The 26,605-nt window shown below is 28.3% G+C and overlaps 1 protein-coding gene across 1 annotated transcript in view; it reads right to left on the reverse strand.

Moving 5' to 3' along the window:
- Tnks (tankyrase) overlaps nt 1–24,490 on the reverse strand; it is a 107,368-nt gene extending 82,878 nt beyond the window's left edge. The window contains exons 1-8 of the mRNA XM_067287967.1: nt 24,184–24,490; nt 11,594–11,818; nt 7,322–7,530; nt 6,497–6,591; nt 5,763–5,829; nt 1,803–1,989; nt 1,584–1,705; nt 1,032–1,123 (exon numbers count right to left, since the gene is read on the reverse strand). Coding sequence (XP_067144068.1) covers nt 1,032–1,123; nt 1,584–1,705; nt 1,803–1,989; nt 5,763–5,829; nt 6,497–6,591; nt 7,322–7,530; nt 11,594–11,818; nt 24,184–24,373 — 1,187 coding nt within the window. The 5' untranslated portion in view covers nt 24,374–24,490. The remainder of the gene's footprint in view (nt 1–1,031; nt 1,124–1,583; nt 1,706–1,802; nt 1,990–5,762; nt 5,830–6,496; nt 6,592–7,321; nt 7,531–11,593; nt 11,819–24,183) is intronic.
- Between the last annotated feature and the right edge of the window lie 2,115 nt (nt 24,491–26,605).

Raw genomic sequence — 26,605 nt, forward strand, 5'->3', positions numbered from 1 at the left:
GGGTCAGTCCGCACCAACGGACATGTGTAAAATTGCTGAGTGTTGTTGGATCAAACAGGCTTGGGCTAAGCTCAGTTTGATCCTTGGCCGCGGAGGTGTAAGGTATGGAATCGCCAAGACGCGCGATTCCCACCTGTTTGTTATAACGAACTGTCATAACGGAAAAGTCGTTAGGATCGGCCGTTGGAAACAACCGTTAGGAACCTCCGTGGGAAGAACCGTTAAGTTTCGAATCGTCAACCATCGGACGATTGGCCGGCGGGAAGTGACCGTTGGCGGCCGTTGCGGGAACATTCAAATTTGATTGGAGCAGGGTTCGAACGCCGTCGACTATTTAAGCTCGGATCGAGCTCGTATCGGGAGTTCGGATCGGGTGTGATCGTATCGGAGGTGATCGGATCAAGGGAGATCGTCGTTATCGAGGTGCTAACTAACTCTCTCGTTGGAAGTTACGTGTTTGTGTATGAACTTGTTCTTGACTCGGAGGTTTTGTTAATTACAAGTCTGTTTGTTCGTAAGGAGTTCTTTCGACGAATTTGTACGGGAATAGTCGGTTGTTGTTCAGACTAGTGTTTGTGCATAATTAATTGTAACTCTAATTTGGATTATTTTGTACATTTACTGTAAATATAAAATTTGTGTTTTTCGTCAAACCGACTGAGTGGTTATTTTGAACATTACTACCTGGTTGGCTTTCTTAAACTTATCTATTCAATTTTAGGTACCCTATGGGAAACATGGACTATCATAAAGCTCAGACTCCCCATTCCTCTCTGATTCCATCATTACACACTATAATCCTCCAAAAAACACACTACCTTATAACAAGAGCAAATCAACCCTCTACCCGAGTTCCTGGCAATGTTGTGACTTTTATTTAAAAATTTAAGTTTTTAGTATGAAATGAGAGTTTCAAAATGAGTTTTTGTGGTGTGGAAAGAATATATGATCACATAGTATGATTATCATCTATCAATGAATAATTGTTCACTATATTTTAATTAAATGAAATAAGCATAATAAATACATACTCTTTATTCTTTTCGTTCAGATTAGCTCCTTTCCTAATTAATGCTTCAGTTACTTGTTTTCTTTTTGGATAAGGTGAACTTATTCCACAATGCTATATAAATATTAAATAAATAAAAATATTTTACTAAAACTATTAAAACAAAATAATAATATATTATCTTATAACTATAGAAATATCAATTTTATAGAAAAATGAAACATTAACAAGAATTATTAATTACAATATGATATTTCAGTCAAACATACTTTATTTTAAAAATAAGAAATTAAAATTATGAAAATTATTATATTAGTATTAAAAAAATACATATTCTCTGCTATAAATCTGCTAAACACAGAAACAAACTCATAACAACATAATACAATAAAATAAAATCTACAAGAATTATTCAAAAATATTCAGAAAAAGTAAAAACTTAAGTTAATGAATTTAAGACAGAAATGTATTTTTTCTGTACTTCTAAAAGTGCAGATTTTCAGATTTATTATTATATTTTTTATAAGTTTTCAATATCAAAAATATTTCTGTTTGTTAAGAATAAATAACTTACTAAAGCAGTATCACCAGTGAAAGGATGTTTGAAATTAACTGTTTCTACAGTGAGGTATTTTTTTACTCTGGCTGGATCAGCTTGACGTGATGCTTCTAATAGGCAATGACCTTTAAATTCATCTGTAATAATTGTTTTTATTGTAAGAAAGATTTTTTTATCATTAAATAATGACCTTTAAAAATATCCAAATTATTCATTTTAATATATAAAGCTTACATGATAATCTATCCTGCAATTCTCTTGTAGGTGCAACATCAATTGCACTTTTGGAATGACAATTCAATAGAGTAGGATCAGCACCATGACTAAGCAATAATGAACATACTTCTACTCTAGATTTTGAAGCTGCTTCATGTAATGGTGTAAATTGCCAAAGATCCATTGCATTCACATTTGCTCCATGCTAAAAACAAAGAGTATATCAATTATATAAATATATAATTAAGAAAAATCTGTGTAAATAACTTTTATATTTCAAAATATTTAATATTAAAGTGATTAATAAATTCAATTATAAATATTCATCTTCAAAAAGAAACAAGGAGAAAGAAATATACAATGAAATCACAATATTCTAGCATTATTCATAATCAAACAATATTCAAATTTGTGCTTATTGGATCAATTTTTCAGCATAATTCTATTGCTTTTTTAACTCATCTCATTTTGAAACTACAAATTATTTTTGGTTTCTTACTTCTATGAAATGTAACTGTACCATAGTTATTTATGCAGACTTGAACACATTACTATATCTGATTTTAGAAAGTAACAATTATTATTTTGGAACAATACATTGATAACATTTATTTGTGAATTATAAACTTTTAAGGAAATTATTATTTTTTTATTTCAAAATAAAAATACATATGTGGGTTAAATATTTATAAATTCTTCTTTATTATAATTATAATTTTATACATATATATGTTACCGGCCAAACCCGATTTCAGGCCAAACTGATTTAGAATTATTATTCAAGTATATTAACGGTTAAAATAAAATTAAAAGGCAATCAATTAGATGAACAATATTTATTCAAACATAGTCTACTTAATTATAAAAAAAACAAGGTTAATGTTACCCTAGGTATCGAAGATGACGGCTCGTCTCCAATTCCAGCAATCAGAAGACAGGGAACAGTGGGGACGCATGTTCTAACCTAACCTAACCTATTCTAATAAATTACCATAATTATTAGTATAGGTTAGGTTAGGTTAGAACATGCATCCCCACTGTTCCCTGTCTTCTGATTGCTGGAATCAGAGACGAGCCGCCATCTTCGATACCTAGGGTAACATTAACCAAAAACGGTATTGATTAGAAGTGACACAACACATGTACAAAACTATAAAATAAAAATAAACTAATCAGTACTTATCAGTTTGTATTTTTTTTATTAAGTCAGGCACTTTTAAAGGTAATTCACTTTCGAAAATATTTTCAAAAATTTAAATGAAATAATAAAAATAACTTTTAGAGTCAAACTAAAATTAAAAATGAACTTATTTGTGCTTCTTAGCGTAACATATAAAATATTTTATCTTTTATTTATTTTTACAGGGTGTACTGTGGTGGCATTTTGAATTACACAAAATCATTTTTTTTTACACTGGCACCTATTTATAGTACATAAATCAGTTTGGCCTGAAATTGGATTTGGCCGGTAACATATATATATGTAAATTTTTGTTTTTACAATATACACTGCAGCAGCCTGATGGTTTACAGATTGCTTTTTTAAAAATCATATCTTAAGTATGAATAAAAGTAAAAAGTACATATTTTATTAGTTTTGACTTTTTAGTACAATCTATTTTTTTTCATTTTTAGGACTTTTAAGAATAATTTAAAAATTCAATACAGTTTACTAAATAAAAAAGCTTTTGAAAACATTTAAATCAACGTTTTCTCCATTACTGATAGTTATAGAAAATAGTTTCTAAATTTAAATCAAAAATAAAATCAATTATTATTAAACAATATAGCCAGGATTAATAAACAAAAGATGTAAATTATCAATTTTTCTTCTTTTTTCAAATACTTTAGTGAGAACCAAGGCTAGCATTTTGGTAATTTAGGCAATTTTAATTATTTAATATTTGTTCAAAGAGAAAAAATTATTTAAGCCTGAGATGATAAATATAACAGAGAAAGGTCATAAGATTTTCTCTTTGATAATGTTTCCTTTGTAAATGACGCATCTGGCAAAAAAACCACTTATTAAAGAAAATTTTGCCAAAAATCGGAGATTGGACTAGCACCCTGCTCCCTTCATAAGTTCACCAAATTTGGGTATAAGAATGGACGGCACAAGACCCCAAATAAAAAGAGAGGTGAGAGAAGGTCATACAGGGAGACATGAAGAGAAAGTTCATCTGTTTGTCTTCTCATTTTGACCATTCACCAGAACTCTGCCACTGGTTCTTCTTGGTTGCCCACCTTACTTACCAGATCTTTGACAATCTGTACTAGAGGACCATTGAATTTTAAGAACTATTTGCAATCAACCCCTACAACAAGACTATTCAAGTACCAAGGAAAAAGCAGACCATCTACAGTTGTACCAATTCTATGGATAGCTCCACCCAGAACAAGGAACTCGATCCCAATGACAAAATAGAGATTCTCCTCTCAGTGACACATCCAGCCAGAGATCACCAGAAATCATAGTGATTTATTACCATGTGCTTAATGGTAAATCACTTAATGGCTCTCTCTCAAGGATAGGCACATAAAGTAGCTTTAAACTAACTCCACCTGTTTTATTTGTATTTAGGATAAGACTTAGTGAAATAAATGTTTGTTGTTTAATTGTTAACCAGCCTTCCATCCTTTACCCGTCAGTCCCTCATATGCAACCACTCACACATTTATGAAAAGACTCCTAAGAAACAGAAGTCACAGGTGGTGTCAGGCCTGACCCAAGGGAGCCCTGCTGACCTTTCAAAAATACATCCTTAAATGTATTTTTAAATAACCAAACAATCAAATCAGTTTATTCATGTTAAGGTTCATATTACCCTGTTATGTAATTATATCTATTTAAATTAAGCAGTTTAATTATAATTTATTAGCAATCTTATAAATCTAATTAATCTTGAGATTATTAATCCAAAAAGGTTCTTTATGTATATGTATATATTATCCAATTTCATCACTGTGGAAGTTTTTCTATAAACTTTTTATCACTTTTTATCAGATAATTTAGTCAACTTTAAACAATTGCACAAAACATGTTTTAGGGAAATTTATTTGTTATAATATAAACATTCATTTTTCAATTTAATTAAATTATTACCTATTAATAAAATTTCTAAATGTAGTCGTAACTGTATAAAAGATTTTTTCACAGTGAACAGAATTAGTTTGAAGTAACCAGTCTGAATAGAATAGTCCAAAATAACCTTATACCAAGGGTGATAATAAAATTGTTGTACTTTTCCCACCAGTGCATAATGTATAAGTTACAACATTATCATTCAATAGAATAATTTCCTGTTCGTATTCTATACTTTCCAATCTAAATATTCAAATGAGTTCATAATGAGAATTACTTATGTTTTCAAAATATTTTTATATTTCATATTTAAGATTATTGAATCATGTGAAGAATAAAAGTATTGTGAAAACACACAAAAATAAATATTACATACATGATTCTACATACATTTACATCATACTCATATATTTAACAATTTATATGCATTTTCCATAATTTTAAATCTTTTATCTGTTATATAAATTTGTCATTTAATTATTAATCATAGTCTATAATTTTATAATCTAAATATAAAATTCAATTTAAATTATTTGAATTACAGCTACATTTATTAACAATATTTCAGATCAAAAACACATCTTGAAATTTCAAGCTTGCGACTCTAAATTACAAACTTCTTTTATTTTTCACATTCACTAATCCAATGTCACCATCATCTTTAACTACTCTATTAATTTTATAACATTGTTAAATTTTAACAATTTGACAGCTATTGCATAAAACATAATTTTGAAAAAATTTATGTTTATAGGAAATAAAAGATCATTAGTTAACAAATTTTTTGATCATTTTGTAATTGCTAAAAGATTATTTTCCTCTAGGTTTAAAAATTAAAAAATTAAAGTCTTAGCCAAATAGTTTACATTATTTACTATTTTAAAATTCTTACTTACCTTAATCAGCATTTCAGTCACTTCAAAATGACCATAAGAACAAGCATTATGTAAAGGAACCAAACCTCTGAAATATAATAAATATTAATAAGAACACTAAACATCACAATATATTATATTCTTAATGTAATATACTGATATAATATATACTAATATAATTAAATTTATTGATTTATGAAAAATCAACAGTATAGTATATTTTTATTTAACTTTAAAGTATTTATTTTTGTATTTTTTTGATAATACACAGTCATTTTTTTTAATTTCTTTTAATACAAACAAAAAGCAATTTTTAATAATTCTAAGATATTGATCAATGGCTCCTAAATATCAAATAATATTTCATATACTCATTAAAAATCTAAATTCTATGATTTCTTTAAAAAAGACATATTTTGAATTGTGAATATAGCTAGCAATTGATTTGGTTTCACTGATAGGCAAAGCTGAAAAAAACTAAATTTTCAGTTCAGTTTTATGTTCATTTAACAGAATCTTTTATGCTCAATGATAATTTTTTCTAGAGGTGACAAACTACAAAATAAGAAATTAGAATATTTTATTGATGTGGGACTTAAACAAGGTTTTACAAAACTTTAGAAATATCTCTGTCAATAGTCAAACATCTACTATATTAAAATCATTAAATTAAATACTAATTTTTCATTAATTTATTAGCATAAAATTGAACTTCAAAAAACTAAATTAAAAAGTATACCAAATTAAGCATTTACCCTTTATCTTTGGCATGAACATCTGCTCCATGTTCCAATAATAACTGAACAATCCTAATACGATTATATCCAGCCGCCAAATGGAGAGGAGTTGACTAAAACAATAAATATATTGATTAATTTATCTTTTTTTACTTTGTAAATTAATACATTCAAAAAACAAACAGGCTGATAATGAAAATTATAAATTATTTGAAACTAATTTAAGTTACATTATTTTCCCTGGCAAATAAAATAATGTAAAATTATCAAGTTAAATATCTTGATATCTAAGCAATCCTTCCTAGAATGTACTTTGCTTCAAAGTCTGTAAGAAAAACTGCTCAAATTTTAAGATTTCCACTTAGGAAATAATATTGTCTAACATTTAAAAATTTGAATAATTTCAATTTAATAACTCATTCTTTTTACACTATACTGAAATGTTCCTACAGTGTTCAAACAAATTTCAAATAATCTGATATTGAAATTAAAGAAGTATTGAAAACATTCACTGCCATTATAAACTTCTTAACTAATTTTTGTACTTGTTTTGATTTTTAGCTATTAGTAATTTAATCAACTTCAAACAATTGCTCAAAAAGTGTTTTAGGAAATTTTCTTTATTATAATATAAACATTCATCTTTCAATTTAATTAAATTATCATCAATTGATAAAATTTCTGAATATGGTCATAACTATATAAAAGATTTTCTCATAGTGAACAAGAAATTAGTTTGAAGATAATATTTTATAATATCTAATTTTTAAAATGTGATTATCAGATTTATTAAATTTTGAACAATCAAAGATAACTATAAAAGATAATCAAAATCCTTCATACCTTCCTTCCATCACTAGCATGACAATTTACATTTAGAGGAGTAAATAAAGCCATTAATTTTTCTTCATTTCCACTCCTTGCAGCTTCTAAAAGTTCATCTTTATGATATTCCCCAGTTAAAACTGCTCTAGCAGAAGGATCAGCCAAATCTATTGGTGTTTTCCCATCAGTGTTTCTGATAGTAGGATCTGCATTATGTTGCAATAACACTAAAAATAGTAAATATGTAAAAAAAATTTTTCAAAATTTTATTCATAAAATTATATAAGTAATGAGTCAAAACTACGTCTTCAAAATTAAATTTTTAAATATTTATTTAATTCAATGTTAGTATATTACTATACAGTATCTTTCCATTTTAGTAACTTCAACTTATCTGGCATACTATTTTAAATTGTTTAATAATTTTCTTTTAGCTTTACAAATTTTACAATGCAAAAACTTTAAAAGATTAACATTTCCAAGACCTCTTTGGGCCAATTACAGAAAGGAAGACTAGCCTGAATCTAAGACAACAATCACAATCTCACTGACACATGGCTTAAATTATTTTTTACAAACAAGTAGCAACCATAGCTTAATAGATGACATTACATTTAAAGTTGCTGTTCCATAATACTTTGAAATTTTTAAACAATTGGCATTTTTGTGATGATGTTATAGAAAATGGAAGAAAATATGAATGTACTTGTAGTAAAGTTAGTGAAAAACTATTTTCTTTTCTGAAAAATTTTAATAGGACTATAATTATTTTTTCTCATATCCCTTTATTAACTAAAACAGGTTGTCCTAACAAGACCCCAGTTCCAAAAAAAGTCTAGATGGCATTAATATGTTACTCTTCTGCTAGCCAGATGATACTGTAGAGTCTTCATTTGTCAAAGATGGGTTGCTTTGTGGAAGTTTTATTATTGTTTGAAGAACAGGCAACTGTCTACATTTAATCAAAGTTTTGGCTGGCTGTTATAAAAATATCTGCCTGGAAAATTATTTCTAATATATTTAGGAGAGGTCATAAAATATCAGAGCTGTGAATGATATTAAAGAAAAGGATAGTTATGTATATGTGAAGAGGACATGCCATATTTGTTGAAGCTAACGTATATTACTGTTATTTATGACATTAAGGGCGTTCCTAATAAGACACTGCAATAATGGTGGATTTTATTAAAAACAATACAAAATTTGAAAAACTGTCATAGCAAAACTATCTTGCAGGATTAACTATGCTTGCTAAAGGAAAAATAAGAGAGATATGACCAAGGCCCTGAATACTGTGAAAAAAGAAGTCAGTCAGAGAAATGTAGCTAGCAGGTTTAGCATTCCTCATAGAACTTTAGGGTACATTTAAAAACAGTTATAACAAAACAGAAAAGGCTATAATAAAAATAGAATGGTAAGTACGTTTATAATAAACAAAGGGGGACATATACTGATCTTCAAGAGTGATATTGATATCCAGAAAATGAATTCTGGAAGGAAGTTCCTGTTCCAGATTTAGATGAAGTCCACAGAGGGATTGTTGTTGTTGTTGTTAACGGAGCTTAGAAGAGATGCATGTTCAGCTTACTTCTCCAAACAATTAAGATGTCATCAACATATCTTGAGTACTAAGTGATGTTGTGTTTAAAAGCTGGAAGAAGCTGGAACATTTTCAAGATGTCAGATACAATTTCACATAAAGTCCCCAAAAGGGGTTTCCTGTGAGAACACCTCTGTCTTAAAAATAAATGGTACCTTCAAATTGGAAAAAAAAACAAATTACAAGCTGTCCTTATGATGTTTGCTTGCATCTCTTATATGTATAAATACAAAATCTTGAAACATACAGAAGCAAAACTCAATCTTGATAGAAGAACATAGATATTTGAAGTCACAAATTGTTGTAAAGTACAAACGTGGCTCCAATTATGTTATGTAAGAGCTCTACCTGCTTATAGAGCTGGCAAAGCTCTTACAATGGAAGCCAAAGTTTCCAAAAGATTTAAAGGAAATTTTTGATATCCCTAAATTATCTAATTTCTAAGCAACAATTGCATAATTAGTTATTGCTGTTTCTCTCCAAAATGCATTTGATTTTATGTGGCAATCTTTACTTTTGGAAAGAAATACAAAATGCTTAGCAGTAAATCAAAACATAATAAAACATTTCGAATTCCAAACTAAAGCAATTATTAAATACAATCAACTAATGTTTGCTTTCTCAGAATACAGAGAAAAAAAAAATCAACTCACACTTATAAATAGAACATTTTCTTAAAAATCAGATATCCAAATGTTTTTGGTTTTTCTTAGCTCATCTTAAAATATTAAATTATAAGTAATGACCTAATCTTAAGGAACAGAAGATATTTGTATCAGGTCAGTCCATAAGTCCATGCACATTTTTATGACCTTGAGAAAAATCTTGTTTTGCTGTTAAAAATGTCAGTCTAATGTGATAATTTTTACACTGAAGTGTTAAATTGGATCTCATTCATATAATACTGTTCAGAATTGTGAACATTTCAGTTGTTTATTTTCGTTAAAATGGAAGTAACCGATGAATATAAAAAGACATGTTTTATACTTTTTATTTTTAAGTGGTGAGAATGCTACAAATGCAGCCAAAAAAATAAATACTGTACATAATCAAATTGTAATTAGTGCAAGGACTGCGCAGAAGTGGTTGAAAGATTTAGAAACAATGATTTTAGTGTGGAGGATAAGGCTCATACTGGAAGACCCGTTGACTTTGATGATGATGTTCTCTCTGCACTAGTTGAAGCAGAACCATCTTTAACAGTTGATGAAATTGTGGAATGTTTAAATTCATCCCATGGAACTGTTCATAGACACTTACAACAAATCAGAAAAGTTTCAAAGCTAGGAAATTGGATACCACATGAACTGTCAATAGCTAACCGACAACAACGTGTAAACATTTGCATGTCTCTTTTATCCCATATTGCTTTAGAACCTTTTCTTAGTAGGCTGGTTACTGGAGACGAAAAATGGATCCTCTATAACAATGTGACGAGAAAAAGACAATGGATGGATCGCGACAAGCAGCCAAAACCGACTGCAAAAGGTGGGTTGCATCCAAAAAAAAAAAATTCTTTTGTCTGTTTGGTGGGATATGTCAGGTGTAATTCACTTTGAGCTGTTAGAACCTAATCAAACAATTACAGCTCAAATGTATTGTGAACAATTAGAGCGTTTAAATGAAAAATTGAAAAAAAATCGACTGTCGTTAGTAAACAAAAAGCAGGTTCTCTTGCAGCATAACAATGCCAGACCACACGCTGCAAAAATAACTGTACAGAAACTTAAAAGCTACAACTGGGAAATTTTACCTCATCCACCATATTCGCCAAATAGTGCTCCCAGTGATTATCATCTTTTTTGCAGTTTGCAGAATTTTTTAAAAGGGAAAACTTTTGAGGATGAGAACAATGTAAAAAAGGCTATTTCTAAATATTTTGATTCAAAACCGAAATCATTTTATGAAGACGAGGTTAAAAAGCTACCATCAAGATGGCAAGAAATTGTACAAAATAATGGTGAATACATTGTAGATTGAAATAAAATTTAATTAAAATTTTTTGCTGCTTTTTTTTGTAGATAAAAATACGCATGAACTTATGGACTGACCTGATAATTTTAGAATGTTTAAAGATTTTGAATGTTGTGTCTAAAGTGTATAACTCTAATAATGACTTTAAAAATATTCAAATATTAAATTAACTAACTAAATTAATTTTTTCATAGTCTAGAAAATAAAGAAATTTAAGAAACATTAGAACCTAACATTTAAAAAAATTCTGGTTACACATATTAAACTTGTCTAAATATAAGTTCTTTTTTACATTTCTAGTAAATCCATAGTAATATTTGCAAGCATATAACAAAATCTGATGCAAATTTTCTCAAAATTTAAAGTTCTCACACAGATAATTATAATTGCATTTAATTGCTAATTATGTAATAACAGCACAGCAAATTAAACAGTAAAGTATTTTTTTGTGCAAGTACAAACACATTTTCTTGTCATCTAATCATAATATATCATATTTTCCAGCATATAAGACGACTTTTTAACCCAAGAAAATCTCAAAAGTTGGGGGTCATCTTATATGCCCAGTAGTCTTATACGCCGGAAAGTACAGTATTTAAATTTAAAAACAGAATGCATTTATAAAATTAGATCCAGTCAATGAACTTTTAAATCTCACTTTATATAATCAACAAAATTAATTTTTATTGTTTTTCCACATTAAATATGTTACGTACCTATACAAACATCTGTTTTTCCTTTTATAGCTGCTTCATGTAAAGGTGTATAATTCCAATTATCTCTAGCATTGGGATCTGCACCATGTTTCAATAACAACTGAACTACTTCAGCATGGCCAAATGAACAGGCATTATGCAGGGGAATCAAACCACCATCGTCTCTTGCATGAACATTAGCTCCATTCTGTAACAAATGTTCTACAACGTCTCTACGACCAAAACCTGTAATAATATTTTGAAATGATTAAATAACAAAATGAAAACCATTATGAAAAAGTTAATTTACATATATTTAATATGACAAACTTGTCAAATATGCTTCAATTGCCACTGTCTATCTCAGTGGTTCCCAACCTTTTCTAGGATGCGGAACACTTTTGTGAGCAATTTTCTTTAGCAGAACACTTACTTAAGTTAATATGAAATACATAAGCTTGTCATCAGTTATTTTATTAGAATTGAGCAGTTATAATTCAAAATCTCTACTCATATTATTAATGCCAATTCTAAGACAGGAAAAAATATACCTAAATAACTTTAATGGGAAACTTGTGCCTGATGTTTTTTACATATTTCATTCAGTTTTTATCATTGCCTTTATCTTATTCGAAACAGTAGTACACTCCACAAGTACGAGTCATACATATATATTTAAGTTTATGAAAATTTTATGATTTTAATTTTTTGATATTCAGCGGTTCGAATATGATTGTACACTTTCTGATTTGCGAGTAAATCTGCGAAACACTTGGGAGATGCTTACGGAACACCAGTTGGGAACCACTGGTTTATCTGAAGATAATTAAGACAAATTGGAAACAATAAAATGCCTTTATTTAAAATTATTTTCTTTATAAATTAACAAAATGCATTTTGGCATCACTTACTTAAAGCCCTCTTCAGTTAAAAGTTTATAGTAATAGCCATTATGAATTATTTCAGTAATTTAAAATGATATAACAACGAGCAATTATTTATTGTGACATCGTCACAATGTCGGGCTGCAATTTTTAATCTGTTTGATTTACGATATATGCTCTCCATCTCAAATTAGTAGTGACTTTTCCCTGTACATCATACTTGTCTTTTAACAATAGTCATGCCAGTCATCCATTAACTCCATTTAAAAGAAAACTTTTGATTGAAATAACGTGACTTCCAGCTTGCATTGGACATTCATATATAGTTAATTGGGGCCTCTTGCTCCTAAGGTTTCCATATCCGGTGTCATCTTTCGTCTATCTAACTCCATTCTTAAGATTAAGGAAAGACAGACAGATGAGAATGGGAATTTATAAGTCTACAATTTTTTCGAATTTCAGCCCAATATTTTTATTAAAGTAAAATTTTCGAATTTTCGAACAACACTTTTTATAAATGAATATTTTTGAAATGTCTGAAAAAAAGATAAAATTTCTATCAAAAACATTTGCATTATGCAGGGTTTCCATAAAGTCCATGTGCAATTTAAAATTAAAAACAAAATTTATAACTTTATTAGTATTTGTGATAGAGAAATTATGTAGAATGTATTGAAAATAAAAAAAAAACATCTATATTTTTTTATTGTTTTATTGTAGCCAAGTTCAGCCAACCAAAGGACACAGTTTACTTTTTCTTCAGTTGAAGCTATGGGTCATACATAATTCTGAAAAAGTATTTTTAAAGTTTCAAAAAATTGCTAGTGTGTTGAGTTATGAAATAATTTTACTTAAAACTAGATACATTAAGCTTTTATATACTTTTTACATATTTTTCTATCACAAATACTAATAAAGTTATAAATTTTTTGAATTGCATATGGACTTTATGGACACCTTGTACTGTAAATACCTCCTCTATATTAAAATTTTTTATTTATTAACATTGTTTATATTATTTATTTATTTGAGTTGAGGTATTTAATAATGAAAATAGCAACATTTTACTTATGGGAAGCATGAAGTATTTGAATAAAACTTCATTTATATTCAATTACTACTTGATTAAATTTTTATTGCTGTAAACTTAAACAGTAATTTCACCAAAAAAGAAGAATTATGTAAAAATATCTTATAATTAAGAATTTTTATGTTTGATTTTAATTTCATTCCAAATGCTTAATTTTTGTTTTCCCATATAAACAGTCCATTCTTCCTATCAGACCCAGCAGTAAGATGGCAAAGTAAACTTACATTTGAATTATTATTCGAATAGGAAAATTACATAATACGAGGTTACCAGCTGCACAAAATATGATTTAAGTAGTTTTTGAGAGTGCCAAGTTTAAATATTTGATCCATTTATTACAAAATTTAATTCATTGGCAGCAATAAACATGACAACAGTAGGCTGAAATAACCAAATTCTTTATAAGGTTTTCAGTTTAATATTTCATATATCATAGTATTTGATTTATATAATTACAAACGTTATTTTATGTAAGGGTTTATCATACCAAGTGACCAATCTAATGCATTTTAAAAATTATTTACTCCTCTACACAATTTAAAAAATTCAAAAAATGTGTTAGATTGGTCACTTGGCGTGTAAACCCTTAAGATAATCTTTGTAGTTATATAAATCGAATATAGTTAAGACCCCACGGAAATGCGTTTCTAGACAACAAAGCGCTAAATGAAACAGCGTTAAACGAGGTCATTTTAACATAGAATAAATAGGGATAGGGAAACACATGACCAAAAATAAACAAATTTTACTTTAATTTTAAGTTATTTTTATATAAATTTGTATAATAATATATGTTAAATAACACAAACATGCACACAAAAATGTAAAGTTCATTTTTTGTGATGAAGGTCCTGACTTTTCTGAAATTTCTGTTTTTTGCAATAAAGTCATGAAATTTCGTTTGTCGCTTTTTTTCTTTCCTTAAGCAAATGTCAGTAGCAGAAGATCACATCCAAAACGCCTCATTTTGCTTTTGCACTCCTTTCAAAATCTAGATCATTCGCTACAATTTGATCAACAATTTCAGTTATCATTACCAAACTTTTACTAAGGAAATCTGTAGAGAAATTTTTTGGATTCTTCATTTTCAGAATCCCTGTTTTCTAGTTCTACATGAATTCCTGTTCTGCCAGTTCTTGAAGGTCGTCATTGGTAAGGCTCTCACCAGAAACCCGCTGTAACTCTTCAATATCCTGCTCCTTTACATCTCCTAGTCCTGCTGTATTGATTAGGTTGACTTTGGGCAACCTAATGATACAGCGATAGGCTTTTCTCATTGAGAATTCTTGGATGCCTTCAGCCATAACTTCTTCAACACTTTGTTCACGCATTTATCAGTTAATTCTTGCCAAGCAAAGTCGATATTGCATATGGCATCCCTGATGTTATAATTTTTCCAAAATTGCACCAAACAAACATAGATTTAAAGAAAGTACACCTTTTTGCCACCTTTTTCTGATTGGTTTGTGTTTGTAAATAAACTAACACTTCTCCCACACCGGGTTGTAAACAAAAAAATTAAATACCTTCTAAAACCGATAACCGGTGCAAACCGGTTTGTAAATAATTGTATTATATATGAATCGATAAAATGCCGCAATAATTTAAATTGGCGGAAATTTTGAGCTTTTTTCTAGGCTTCAAGCAGACCGTGTTATATCAAATCAGCATTAAGCGAGGCAGCATTAAGCAGAGTCTTACTGTACTATAATATAATATAAAGGTTAGAAGTATGAAATAATCTAATAATCTTAATGTAGGAATAGTGATTGAAATAGAAAACCAGAATTGACAGTGGTCTTTCAGCATCTTGCAACCATCTTGATAGAATGATAATCTTCTTCGTAATGTCTTTTGTCCTTTCTTACTTTCGCGCCATCACTTCCTGTCGTCTTCCCCACTTCTCCTCTTACTAGTTCTCACTCTCCTTGCCTCCCCACAACCCCTCATAAATCTTAATGGTTTAGGAATGTTACTCGTCGAAACCCCACATTAATGTTTGTATTTATTTTTGTCCAGGCAATGCCAGCTTACCTGCTAGTTTCTGTCATAATAGAAATAACATAGTTCATGGCAATTTGGTTATTATTATAATTTTTATAATAACTAAAAGTATGGTCCAAAAGTACTTGGAAATTATATACATATATAAACATCTCTGAAAACCTGATTCATTAATATAAAGCCACACCAACTACTGTTAAGATTGGGCTATTTTCTGACAGTTATAATTTTAATTACTAATTAATTTGTCTCTAGAGGGAAGCATTAGACACCATCTCATATTAAATTATATTTCAAGATTATAGCTGGAAAATTGTTATCTAGTAATAAAGTCCATAGCTTATATATCTCCAGCAAGCAGAATTAGTATAACAAACATTTTCAGTTTATTTTATAAACCTGCTTCAAGTTTGAAGTTTTACAAATTCAAATTTCAACATGGAATGTTTTAAATTTTCAATGACATTACTTATAAATTATTTTTAAACATTGTAACTGTGTATACATAAATATATTGAACCATTATATATTAATAAAATAACATGTATATAAATAATAAAATTAAAAAATACAAATACAATGAACCATATGAATTCCTTACACCTATGCCTTATTCCTTTCCTATTATTTCCTTATGTCTTATTTACATATAATTGATTTGTAGGGTTATCAAAGAACAATTGCCACATATTAGATAGGGATTCTGAATCTTTATGGTTAATACAACTATTTTTCAATGTGGTCTTGAATATTTTCAATGTTTCTAATGTTCTTAGGTGATGTTGACTGTAGACTCTTATCATTCTTGTTTCATTTAGATTTGCAGACACCCCAAACTCTGTTGAATATTGAGCTAAAACACTTGTTGTTATCTATGTTGTATTTGTGTTCACTTATTCTGCATTTTAAAGATCTAATTGTTGACCCAATGTATGTAAGTTGGCAACTGTATCTTGCATCTGTTATTGAGATAGAATATACACCCAGTGCGGTATTGTTTTCTATCTCATCTTTGCTATTATGTAACAATTTGTAGATTGTGGCATTTTCTACAGAAGCATAAGCTGACATTTAAATATTTAGCAATTTGTTTATCAATCGATATGAATCTATTATCAAAGTCTATAATTCAGTGTCTAGTTTCCTGTATGAGCATTTGTTCAATGGGTACCACCTGATGTGGATGCTTCTTTTCTATTTGTTTTTCTGTGTGGTTATATCTTGTAAATTAATTGATATGTGTATAAGCATTCAATCTATAATCTTATTTTTTAATTAAAGCCAAACAAACTATCAAATTACTAGACTATATTAAGGCTAATTTTAATAATTAATTATAAAGTAATTTGCCTAGAGGTAGTGGTTAGGCTACCTCTCGTGATAATTTAATAATTATAAATAAATTCATTTTTAATTTAGAAAGTTCTGGAAGAAAAGAATCAGCTATAATTATTTATTAAAATTAGCCTTTATATATCCTAATAATCCAGTAGTTTGTTTGACTTTAATTGATATAGAAATGCATCTGCACTGCAGGCGGAAGTTTTGGGTTTGAGTCCTGCTCTGGTTCAAGTTTTTTCTTTTAGAGTATTCTAAATTAATAGACATTTTTTACTTTTGCTGCTACAACCACCCCTTGTATCCATAATGACATGACTTAACTAGCTGCTCATTTTCAAATTTAAAATACTAGCTGTATGTGCCCAGTGTTGCTTTAGGCTTTTGAGGAGGTGTGGATTAATGAAATTGGATTGGGAGAGATTGATAAACATCTCTCAGAAACTAAAATGTACATCGATTGACCAGAATATTTACAATAATCAAACTGCAAAACACAAAAAAATTATTCAGGCTAAAGTTATGAGGGGTGGGCTTTGGAGATAGTTGGTGTCCAGACTCCCATAGTATTTTTTCTAGGATGTCAAAAAACATGCCACATTTGTTGCAGATACATTGAATGGTATAGAACCCTTTATCTAACATACATGTGAGAACAGGGTTTTGTTCCAGTTTTACTCCTCTCACTATCAGGATGGTAAATTATTAGAGTTTAGAAAAGATCACTGAGATCTTCCTTTTTAATCAGGGTCCTGACACTACTTAGTTATATACGCAAACTAAGATATGTTAAAATTTTGCTTTATCTTCCGAGTGGATGAAGATTTTAAATAAATCTCTCTAACTGGAAACTTAGACGGGTTTACTCAATGGATTATGTGAGATTGACAATGGAATTAAGCAATAAGTCATTTCTAACAACTGAGATTCGAGGGTTAGATGTCGCACCGATCTTTTATTTAAGCAAGAAAGGAAGAAATTATCACAAAGGCGTTAATTATGTATAGATTTAGCTGTTTTTGCAAGCGCTTTCAATGTTTTATAATTCATCATCCTCAGGCAGAACATAAACTCAAATAAACCTTTCGAACAAAATATTTTGAATTAAAATTAACAATATTTAGTCCTTTAGAACAAACCAAATTTAAAATAAAAACATAAAGAATTTGAATTAAGGCGCACATGATGACAATGCGCATGCGCCAAGTTGTGTTAAATAGGTGCTGAAAACAGTTTAAAATATAACAATATATATTTATTAAGCATAATTATGTGGGCTGTTTTTTTTTCAAGCTCCAATGGTCCATAAAAAAAAGACAAGTGTAAATAACAAAATGAATTTATTACCAGAAGTTAGGTACAAACATGGTCACTTTTTGACATAATCACCGTGAAGATTGAGGCATTTGTTATATACGTGGACAAGCTTTTCCATTCCCTTGTCATAGAATGTTGCTGCCAATGACTTAAGATGGTCCCTAACGTTTTAAAGATCATCATTAGTCTTGAACCTCTGCTCTCCAGTCACTTTTTCTGTTCAAGAAAGAGGTGGAAGTCGCTCGGCACTAAATCGGGGCTATACATTGGATGTTTAAAGGTGGTGAAGACTTCCACCCAGCTTAAAACTTTTTAATGTATGAAGACTTCCACTTCTTTCCTGAACTGATAATGTGGCTAGCAGGGCAGAGGTTTGAGACTAATGACAATCTTCAAAACAACGTTGTTAAGGCCATCTCAATTCACTGGCGGCAACATTCTATGACAAGGGGATGGAAAAGCTCATCCACATAATATGACAAATTCCTGAATCTTCACTGTGATTATGTTAAAAAGTAACCATGTTGTATCTAACTTTTGATAATAAATTCATTTTGTTATTTACGCTTGTCTTTGTTTTATGGACCACCAGAGCTTGAAAAGAACCACCCTCATATTACTAAAGTTTATACATAACACTGTAAAGACTTTAGTATTATATATTACTAAAGTTTGATTCCATTTACATGTAAATTATAAATGGAATCAAACAAGCAAGTCGTTATTCGATACAATCAGAGGATCTCAAACCTAATCATGGAATATGATCTAACTTGAGAGAGTTTACAAGATATGATAATTGTTACCTGATATAATGTTTACATAGATCTGAGGTAATGAAATTGAGAATAATTATTTAGCTTGTGTTTTATTTGTTTATTGATGTTATATGCATTTATTTAAAATTCAATTTAAGACATGTGTACAAATTAAAAAATAATGTATGTAAATATATGGAAAATGGCAACTCACGATACAACCAGTTTGATGAAATGCATTATGTACTGTACATAACCTGGGATATGCCTATTTATTTTCAGATTAGATAAGGTTTACAATATATAAAATTGTTTTATTTAAAAATAGAAATAAATCTGGAAGAAAATGTACAGTACATATAAAAATATTAGAAAAAAGAAACCATTACATTTTTGACTGATGATGATTAAATGTAAACTACATAAAGTAAGCATAATTTGGATACTAAAAAATATCTTTATTCGAGTGACCATTCATTAACAACTCAAAAAATTCAGTCACACAATATATAGGTAAAAATGTGATTAATTAATGTGTGGAAAAGCATGCATCATGATCAAATATACATATAAATGTGCAAGATATTCTAACTTATTCTTTGGTCATTACAAGAAAAAAATACATATGACTAACTGACTGCTTGCAAATTTTTGTCCTTAAACATTAATATATAAAATTCTGACCTATACAAATATAAAAAAGAAATTTGAAAAATTTTTCATTACCATGTGATGCCGATTTTTACTTTTGTACTATTGTATCCAAAATGAAAGCTATAATACATACAGAAGATATAGGTATTTACAATAATAAACACCAAGTCTAATGCCAGAAACATACAATTCCGATACCGCATGTCAAAATTATTTTGAAGAAAAACAGTAGGAATAATTCAATTTTACAGTGAAAAAACTTCAATAAATATTAAAATAATCATTTAGCAAATAAAAAACTATTATATTTAATTTAAAAATATTAAAAAAATGTAAAACAAGAAATGATAAAAGTACCACTTTTATTACAAAAAAAAATGGGTACAATCTCACAAGATAAGGACTGCCAATTAGCAGAATATCACATTTTGATGTTTTATTTGTTTAAATATCAAAAAATATTCATTACTACAAGATAAGATAAAATGATAAAATTATTTAAATTTGATAAAATAATTTCAGAATGAATTTTAATCATGTGAAAATGGTATATAAAATGTTTTTACTTTTTGTTTTGCACTGATCAGTGTTTTATTTATATTTATCAAAAAATTCCAATTAAAATGAATTTTCATGAAATATAAATTTAAAATAAAAAATTACTGGGTTATACTGGGTACTGTAATATTTTCTCTTTCATTATAGCTATTAACAAAAACTGCATGAACAAAAAATGAATTATTGGTGGAAATTGCCAATAATTCATTTTAGCAAAATGCTTTTTCCATTTGCTGATTTTTTTTCAGAATGTTGACTATTGTATACAATAAATAAAAAATTCAATTACCTAAAAATGTGAAATATTGTAAATAATTTTATATATATTCAAAGAAATTCAAGCTATGTTTTTTTTAAATTTCTATAAAATGGCTAAATATTTGCACATTATGTAAACGTGCATCAATGCTCAGAATAACTAACTACAAATCTGATGACTGTAGATTGTTGTTATTCTGCAAAATGGATGATTTTCCATTCGGATTTATTTGCATAACAAAATGAATTAACATAAATACTATATTAGATATTGGTTAACGAACATAATCCATTCCAAGACTTTGTTTGATATCCGAATTGTTCGTTAACCAATTATCGATTTACCAGAGGTTTTTATGGGAATTTGATTAATTCATTCTGAAGACCCCAAAAAATAAAATATATATACTTTCTTACTACATTTATTTATATGTAATAATAAAAATACATATATACACAGTCTTGCATTTTTATTAGTCATGTTTTTTCCATTTGTGGGGTTAAAGAATCTGTCTAATGTCGATTGCTTTTCTCTTTTCAGGATTTTCCAGAAGTAATTAATAACATTATAATTGTAGAGATCCCAAGCCTATTAACCTCAACTTGGTTCGCTGTCCGAACATAAAAATCTTTTGCAAAAGTGTTCGTTACCCAATTTGTTCGTTAACTGATCACCCACTACATATAACTTTTAAAAAAATTTTATATATCTAATTAAAAACAATATCAAATATATAATATTTTTTTAATCAAAATTTTTGAATTATATAGACACATGCCATTTTAGTAATTAATAAGATGCTTTAAATTTTAAAAAATCTACTAAATTCCCAAAATATATTTTTATTTATCTAGTCATCTAAATTCATCTATTGTAAATATTGTTTATGATCAATTGTTAAAAATCATGTAAACATATATAAATTTTGTAATAAATAGAATTAAAAAATAATAAATTTTTGAAAAAAAATTAGATATGTAGGCTTATATATAATAAAAGTACATAATACAGAATTTATAATGATACAAATTCTTATTTTGCCCTTATTTGTACAATATTTTTAAAAATTTAAAATAGGATCTCAAAGAAACCAAATGAATTTTCCAGTAAAGTGCAGAGTACAATGAATTACTTCTAAAGTGTTGCATAAATGGCTTATTTTAGTACTGTAAATATTAGTTGTCTTCCTTTTCTATTCATACTTATTTACTACTTTCATCTTTGGTCATAAAATTTTAATCTTAATGGTTACAATTTTCCTGGTCAACTAATGTTATTGTTCTTTTATCTTCTCAAATTATACAGGGTGTTTGGAAAGTCACTGTGCATTTATATATTTATTAACAGACATGTTTCAATATAGAATACAGGAAATAAATACGAATGACAATTATGAATGTCATTCATCAAGTGTATTTATAAATAATGTTGAAAATGATCCCTGATAGCTTCAATACAGGCTTGGATCTTTCTTTTGTTTCTAAACACCACCATCAGTTGCTTGCTTGAAACAGACTGAATGAATGCTGTTATCGCTGCTTTAAAGTCATCCAGTGTGCGTAAATGATCTCGATACACTGCAAATTTTGCTGTTCCCCATAGATAAAAGTCTGATGGATTTAGATCTGGTCAGTGTGAGGACCACACGTCTTTCAAAATAATGCAAAAATATGATTAAAAAAATGCACAATGACTTTCCAAACACCTTGTAGAATATTTTATGTAACAATGGTCTCTATTCATGCATAATGAATCAATCAAAATACTCAATAAAAATGTTACTAAATATTTAATTGTAAAATTATTTGTATTTTATTTATGTAATTTTTTAAAGAATGAATATAAGAAATTAAATTGAGCTATATTACCATTACCATTAATAATTAAATACTATTCATTTGCTTTAAAATAACTATCGAACTTAGAGATGTTTATATATGTTAATATAAGAAAAATAATAAAAAATTAAGTTTTTATATGTATAAACAAAATAGTATTTGCATCTTCAGAATAATCTTCAGAAACTGATTCTATGATTAAATACGATTTACAATGTATAATAAATATGTTCTAATTTTGTAAATATCCTATTTTGTTATTCTGCATTTAATTTACATGGATACTGAGGAGAGCCATTTTTTTTTTCAATATCAATTCCTAATTAATAATTAAATAATTATCCCTTTATTAGAAAATTTAAAAAGATAAAAATTTTGTTAATTTGTTTGAGATATTGTTCAAAGAAAAGTAATATAATAGATGAAAAGAGTATAATAAAAACAAAACCTATTTACAAGATAATAACTGGTTATAAATATTTATAATACTCATCCATAGCATAAGTTCTTAGAACAAATTCAATAATACAAAACTTTCTTTAACATTTGCAAATTAGGCCTACTATTGAAAATAACGAGCAAAAAGTTTTTAATTATCATACTGTAATAATTGATTGTACTGTTATTTTATAAGGTATAATAAAATAATTATCGTGGGAATATTAATTCAATTAAATTTATATCATCACATACGGAAAATTCATTTCTTTCATTAAAAAATATTCATATATTAATCTAAATATAAAATTCTTACTGTTTATTATTGATCATTTATATTTTATATCTTTGTAAAAATGTTCTTCCATTAAAAGTATCAATATAAATGTAAATAAAATATTATTTATACAAAGCATTTAATACTTAAAACTTATTATTAGACTTATAATTATTTTGTGTTACATTCTTAGTTTACAGTAGATTTTAAATTTAAAAGATCTATCCTCAAAACCGTATGAATAAACAACAAACAAAACACCACAAAAACCTTAAAGTAATCCCAGCACAGAATTTTAATATAGTTTAAACTCAGGAATAAATTAAAAAGATTTATTTATTACGAATGCAATCGTCGTTCATTTTTAAGTTTATCTCAAAGAAGTTCGGTTAAATACGACATAAAACATTAGAAATTAAAGCATTTAATGCAATTTTTAAGGTATTTTGGAGTGTTTATATTAAGCATTGCATTTCTCAGTAGATTTATATACTATTTATTAAAAATATAAAGGATAAAATTTAAAAAGGTCTAAAAACTATACGTAAGTTGTTTTAATTTGAGTAAATTGATTTTATGCATCTAAACAAGTGAAATCTCTTGTATATTGCATAGAAGTAAAGCACGTACAATTAAACTTAGCATATCAGTTGAATTATTTTTTAAACTGTGTGTTTTTTGTGCAATTATCCAAACACAGCAGGCTATATAATTTTTCAACAACAGAAACTAAAACATTAAATGTCTGTATCCAGTGTGTATTTTTATGTATAAATCACACCAATTTTAAATACACACACACACACACACACTATATAATAAAAAATATAGATAAAATCAAAAATATTTTTATTTTAAATGTTATTTTAAAAAAAACCTCTCATAATTCTGAAATCGATTAAGTATTTCGGTCAGTAATACGTCGGTTTTAATACTAAATTAGTCCTATACAACTGATGTTTACGGAAAGACGGAATCACGTGACCGGAAGTTTACCATTGACAAAAGTCTTAAAAATTTGACAATCTTTATACGAATGGAAGCGATTGTCGTTTACATTTCATTGTCGTACGTCACACGATTTCGTTAAAACGTGTTTTAAAACGCTCCCTCGCTTGGCGTGGTCGTCGCAATTGATTAAAAACAAAAAGAGAAAGTTTAAAGGATTCGAACTCAGTCGCCATATTTAGGCCTACCTGCGGCGAAGTGTAAAGGAGTGGATTTTCTTCCAGTGGCATCTCTCGAATTGACGTTATGCACGGTGACAAGTTTCTTGACACGTCCCACGTCTCCGTTCCTGCAAGCATCGAACAGTTCGCGTCCAATATCTGTAATATTAGCGCCGATTTCTTTCGTACTGTTCAAGACCGAGCGTCTCGTCGCCATTATCCATCCTTGATCTCGTGAGGTCAGTACATGCGTTGCAGATCGCGAGATCTACATCTCAGCTGTTCAAGCGTTGAAGTGTGACGTCACTGACAATAGTTCCTGTATATCCTTTGTTTCTTCTAGGCGTGTATATCGATGACGTATTACAGTGTTATTCTTTTTAATTAATTTAAAATTTTATATTATAATATTGAATAAATCAGACATAAGTTGTGTGTTGTGTTATATAATCGGTTAAAGTATTTTCTTGTTTTTTTTTTTTATAGCTACCTGATTAAGACTTTTAAAGATCCTAAGCACTTAAAAGATTTTGGTACTCCCATATACTGCATATGTAATTCAAAATATAATAAACATGATGTCAGCAAACACTATTTTTTTCGTTTATTGTGAGGTTCCTTTTCGTGGACCCTGGTTCAGCTGCACCATACAATCCATGGTGAATCGGGCAATGAAAAATTTGTGTTTCGCCTTTCCTTGATGCCCTAAGAACGTGCTTATTTAGTCTAATCGTTAATCCAGCTATGGCTCTTGGGATGCGTGACTTCCAACAGCAAACAATTTGAAACTGTTTTTGATAAACAATAAAAATTACAATTCGTGTATGACTAAATTTTATACCTACTAATAAGTATTAAGAATAAAAATATGCGAATATATTCACAAATCTGCTTTATTTTGAAGTTTCTATTATGCATTCTGAATGCCAAGGATGCATCTCCACAAATGTACAGTATGTGAAGAGATAAGTGTATATAATCTATATTTTCCTTGATTTTTAAATATGTGCAGTATATAATTACTTACTAACTACTGTAAATATTGTGTGCTATAGTCTATATTTTTCATATATAGGCTATTTATTTATATAATATTTATTAGTAATGGAATTTGCCCCCTGGAAATAGTTCTTTTTTGTTCATTTTGAAATTTCATTATGATATACTGTATATTGTGGCCGAAATAAACTAAGGAATTTTCTGAAAATTAAATTATAAATTTTTTGTTATTTAGATCTTTTAAGTAATTTTTTCATTAATTTCAATATTCTCATTGTGGCCTTCTATAACTGATTGCTCCATTTGCTGCTTAATGAGACACATTAGAACTGCTGATTGTTTCCATCTGAAATTTCGAATAGAATAGAGAATGGAAACAGAGCAAATCATTAACGCAATGGTGGAGGGAAAAAATAATAATAATAGACCACAATAATGTGAGAAAATAAAAATAGTACATCAGCTTCTATTACACAAAAAATAAGGCAAAGGTCTAGAAGTTTTAACAAAATTTCTCGCGCAATAGGAAAATTTTTATGTGTTGTACTATAAGTTTTAAGTGTGATTTAAAAATAAAGTAATAAACAAACTTGATTGTTATTTGAATTATAAAATTTTAAATTTACTTATTTTACAGTTTAAAAATAAAATTTTTAAGTATTATTCGACAGATAAAATAGGCCTATATTCCAGTTTATTGATATTTTATCACTTTTCTGAAATGACCAGTTTAGTCTTTGTTACATATTGCAAGATAATTTACGATAAAATAAATTGTTTACATTCTTCAATTATCAAATGGTTTGAATATTTAAACTATTCTGCCTGTGATTTAAAAAATTACAGGGAATTTTACTATGGCATAAATCTATGCAGAGCTGTAGCCAGGAAGAAACTACTGTATAAGGAGGCTAAGCCACTAAGCCTCCTCAGCTTAGTTGATACTTGGCAGTGTCCATATGTAATGCTTTCATCACGTAAACTTAGGTTACTGTTAACTAATAAGCGTAGTACTGGCTGGAAAAGAGAAAAATGTCAGTCATCATTTTTTCAACATGCCTTGTATCTCCCAATTTATTCTTGGCCACGAACTGAATCTACGAGTTGCAATTGAATTAAACAAAATTCGAGATGTATGACACACGTATGCAGATAGGTATGCATGTCTCTTATCATCTATCAAATTACGATAACGGATAACGGATATAAATAGAAGATTGTGTAGAGTTCTGTTTAAAAATGTTTACATTGACATGAATTTATAAATTTTAAATGAATTTTAATAAGATTATTTATAATTGTAATTTATTAAACGGAACTGAAAAAATTTTGATACTGTGAGATTTCAGTTTACACAGGTTTTACTGTTCTTTTTATAGCCAGTTTGTAATGGTTAATAACTCAAAAAATACTTATTCTAATTACATTGTAATTACTGTATTTATTTTTA

Source organism: Centruroides vittatus, unplaced genomic scaffold (assembly GCF_030686945.1).
Source record: "Centruroides vittatus isolate TY-2023 unplaced genomic scaffold, ASM3068694v2 scaffold_752, whole genome shotgun sequence".
Taxonomy (NCBI): Eukaryota; Metazoa; Arthropoda; class Arachnida; order Scorpiones; family Buthidae; genus Centruroides; species Centruroides vittatus.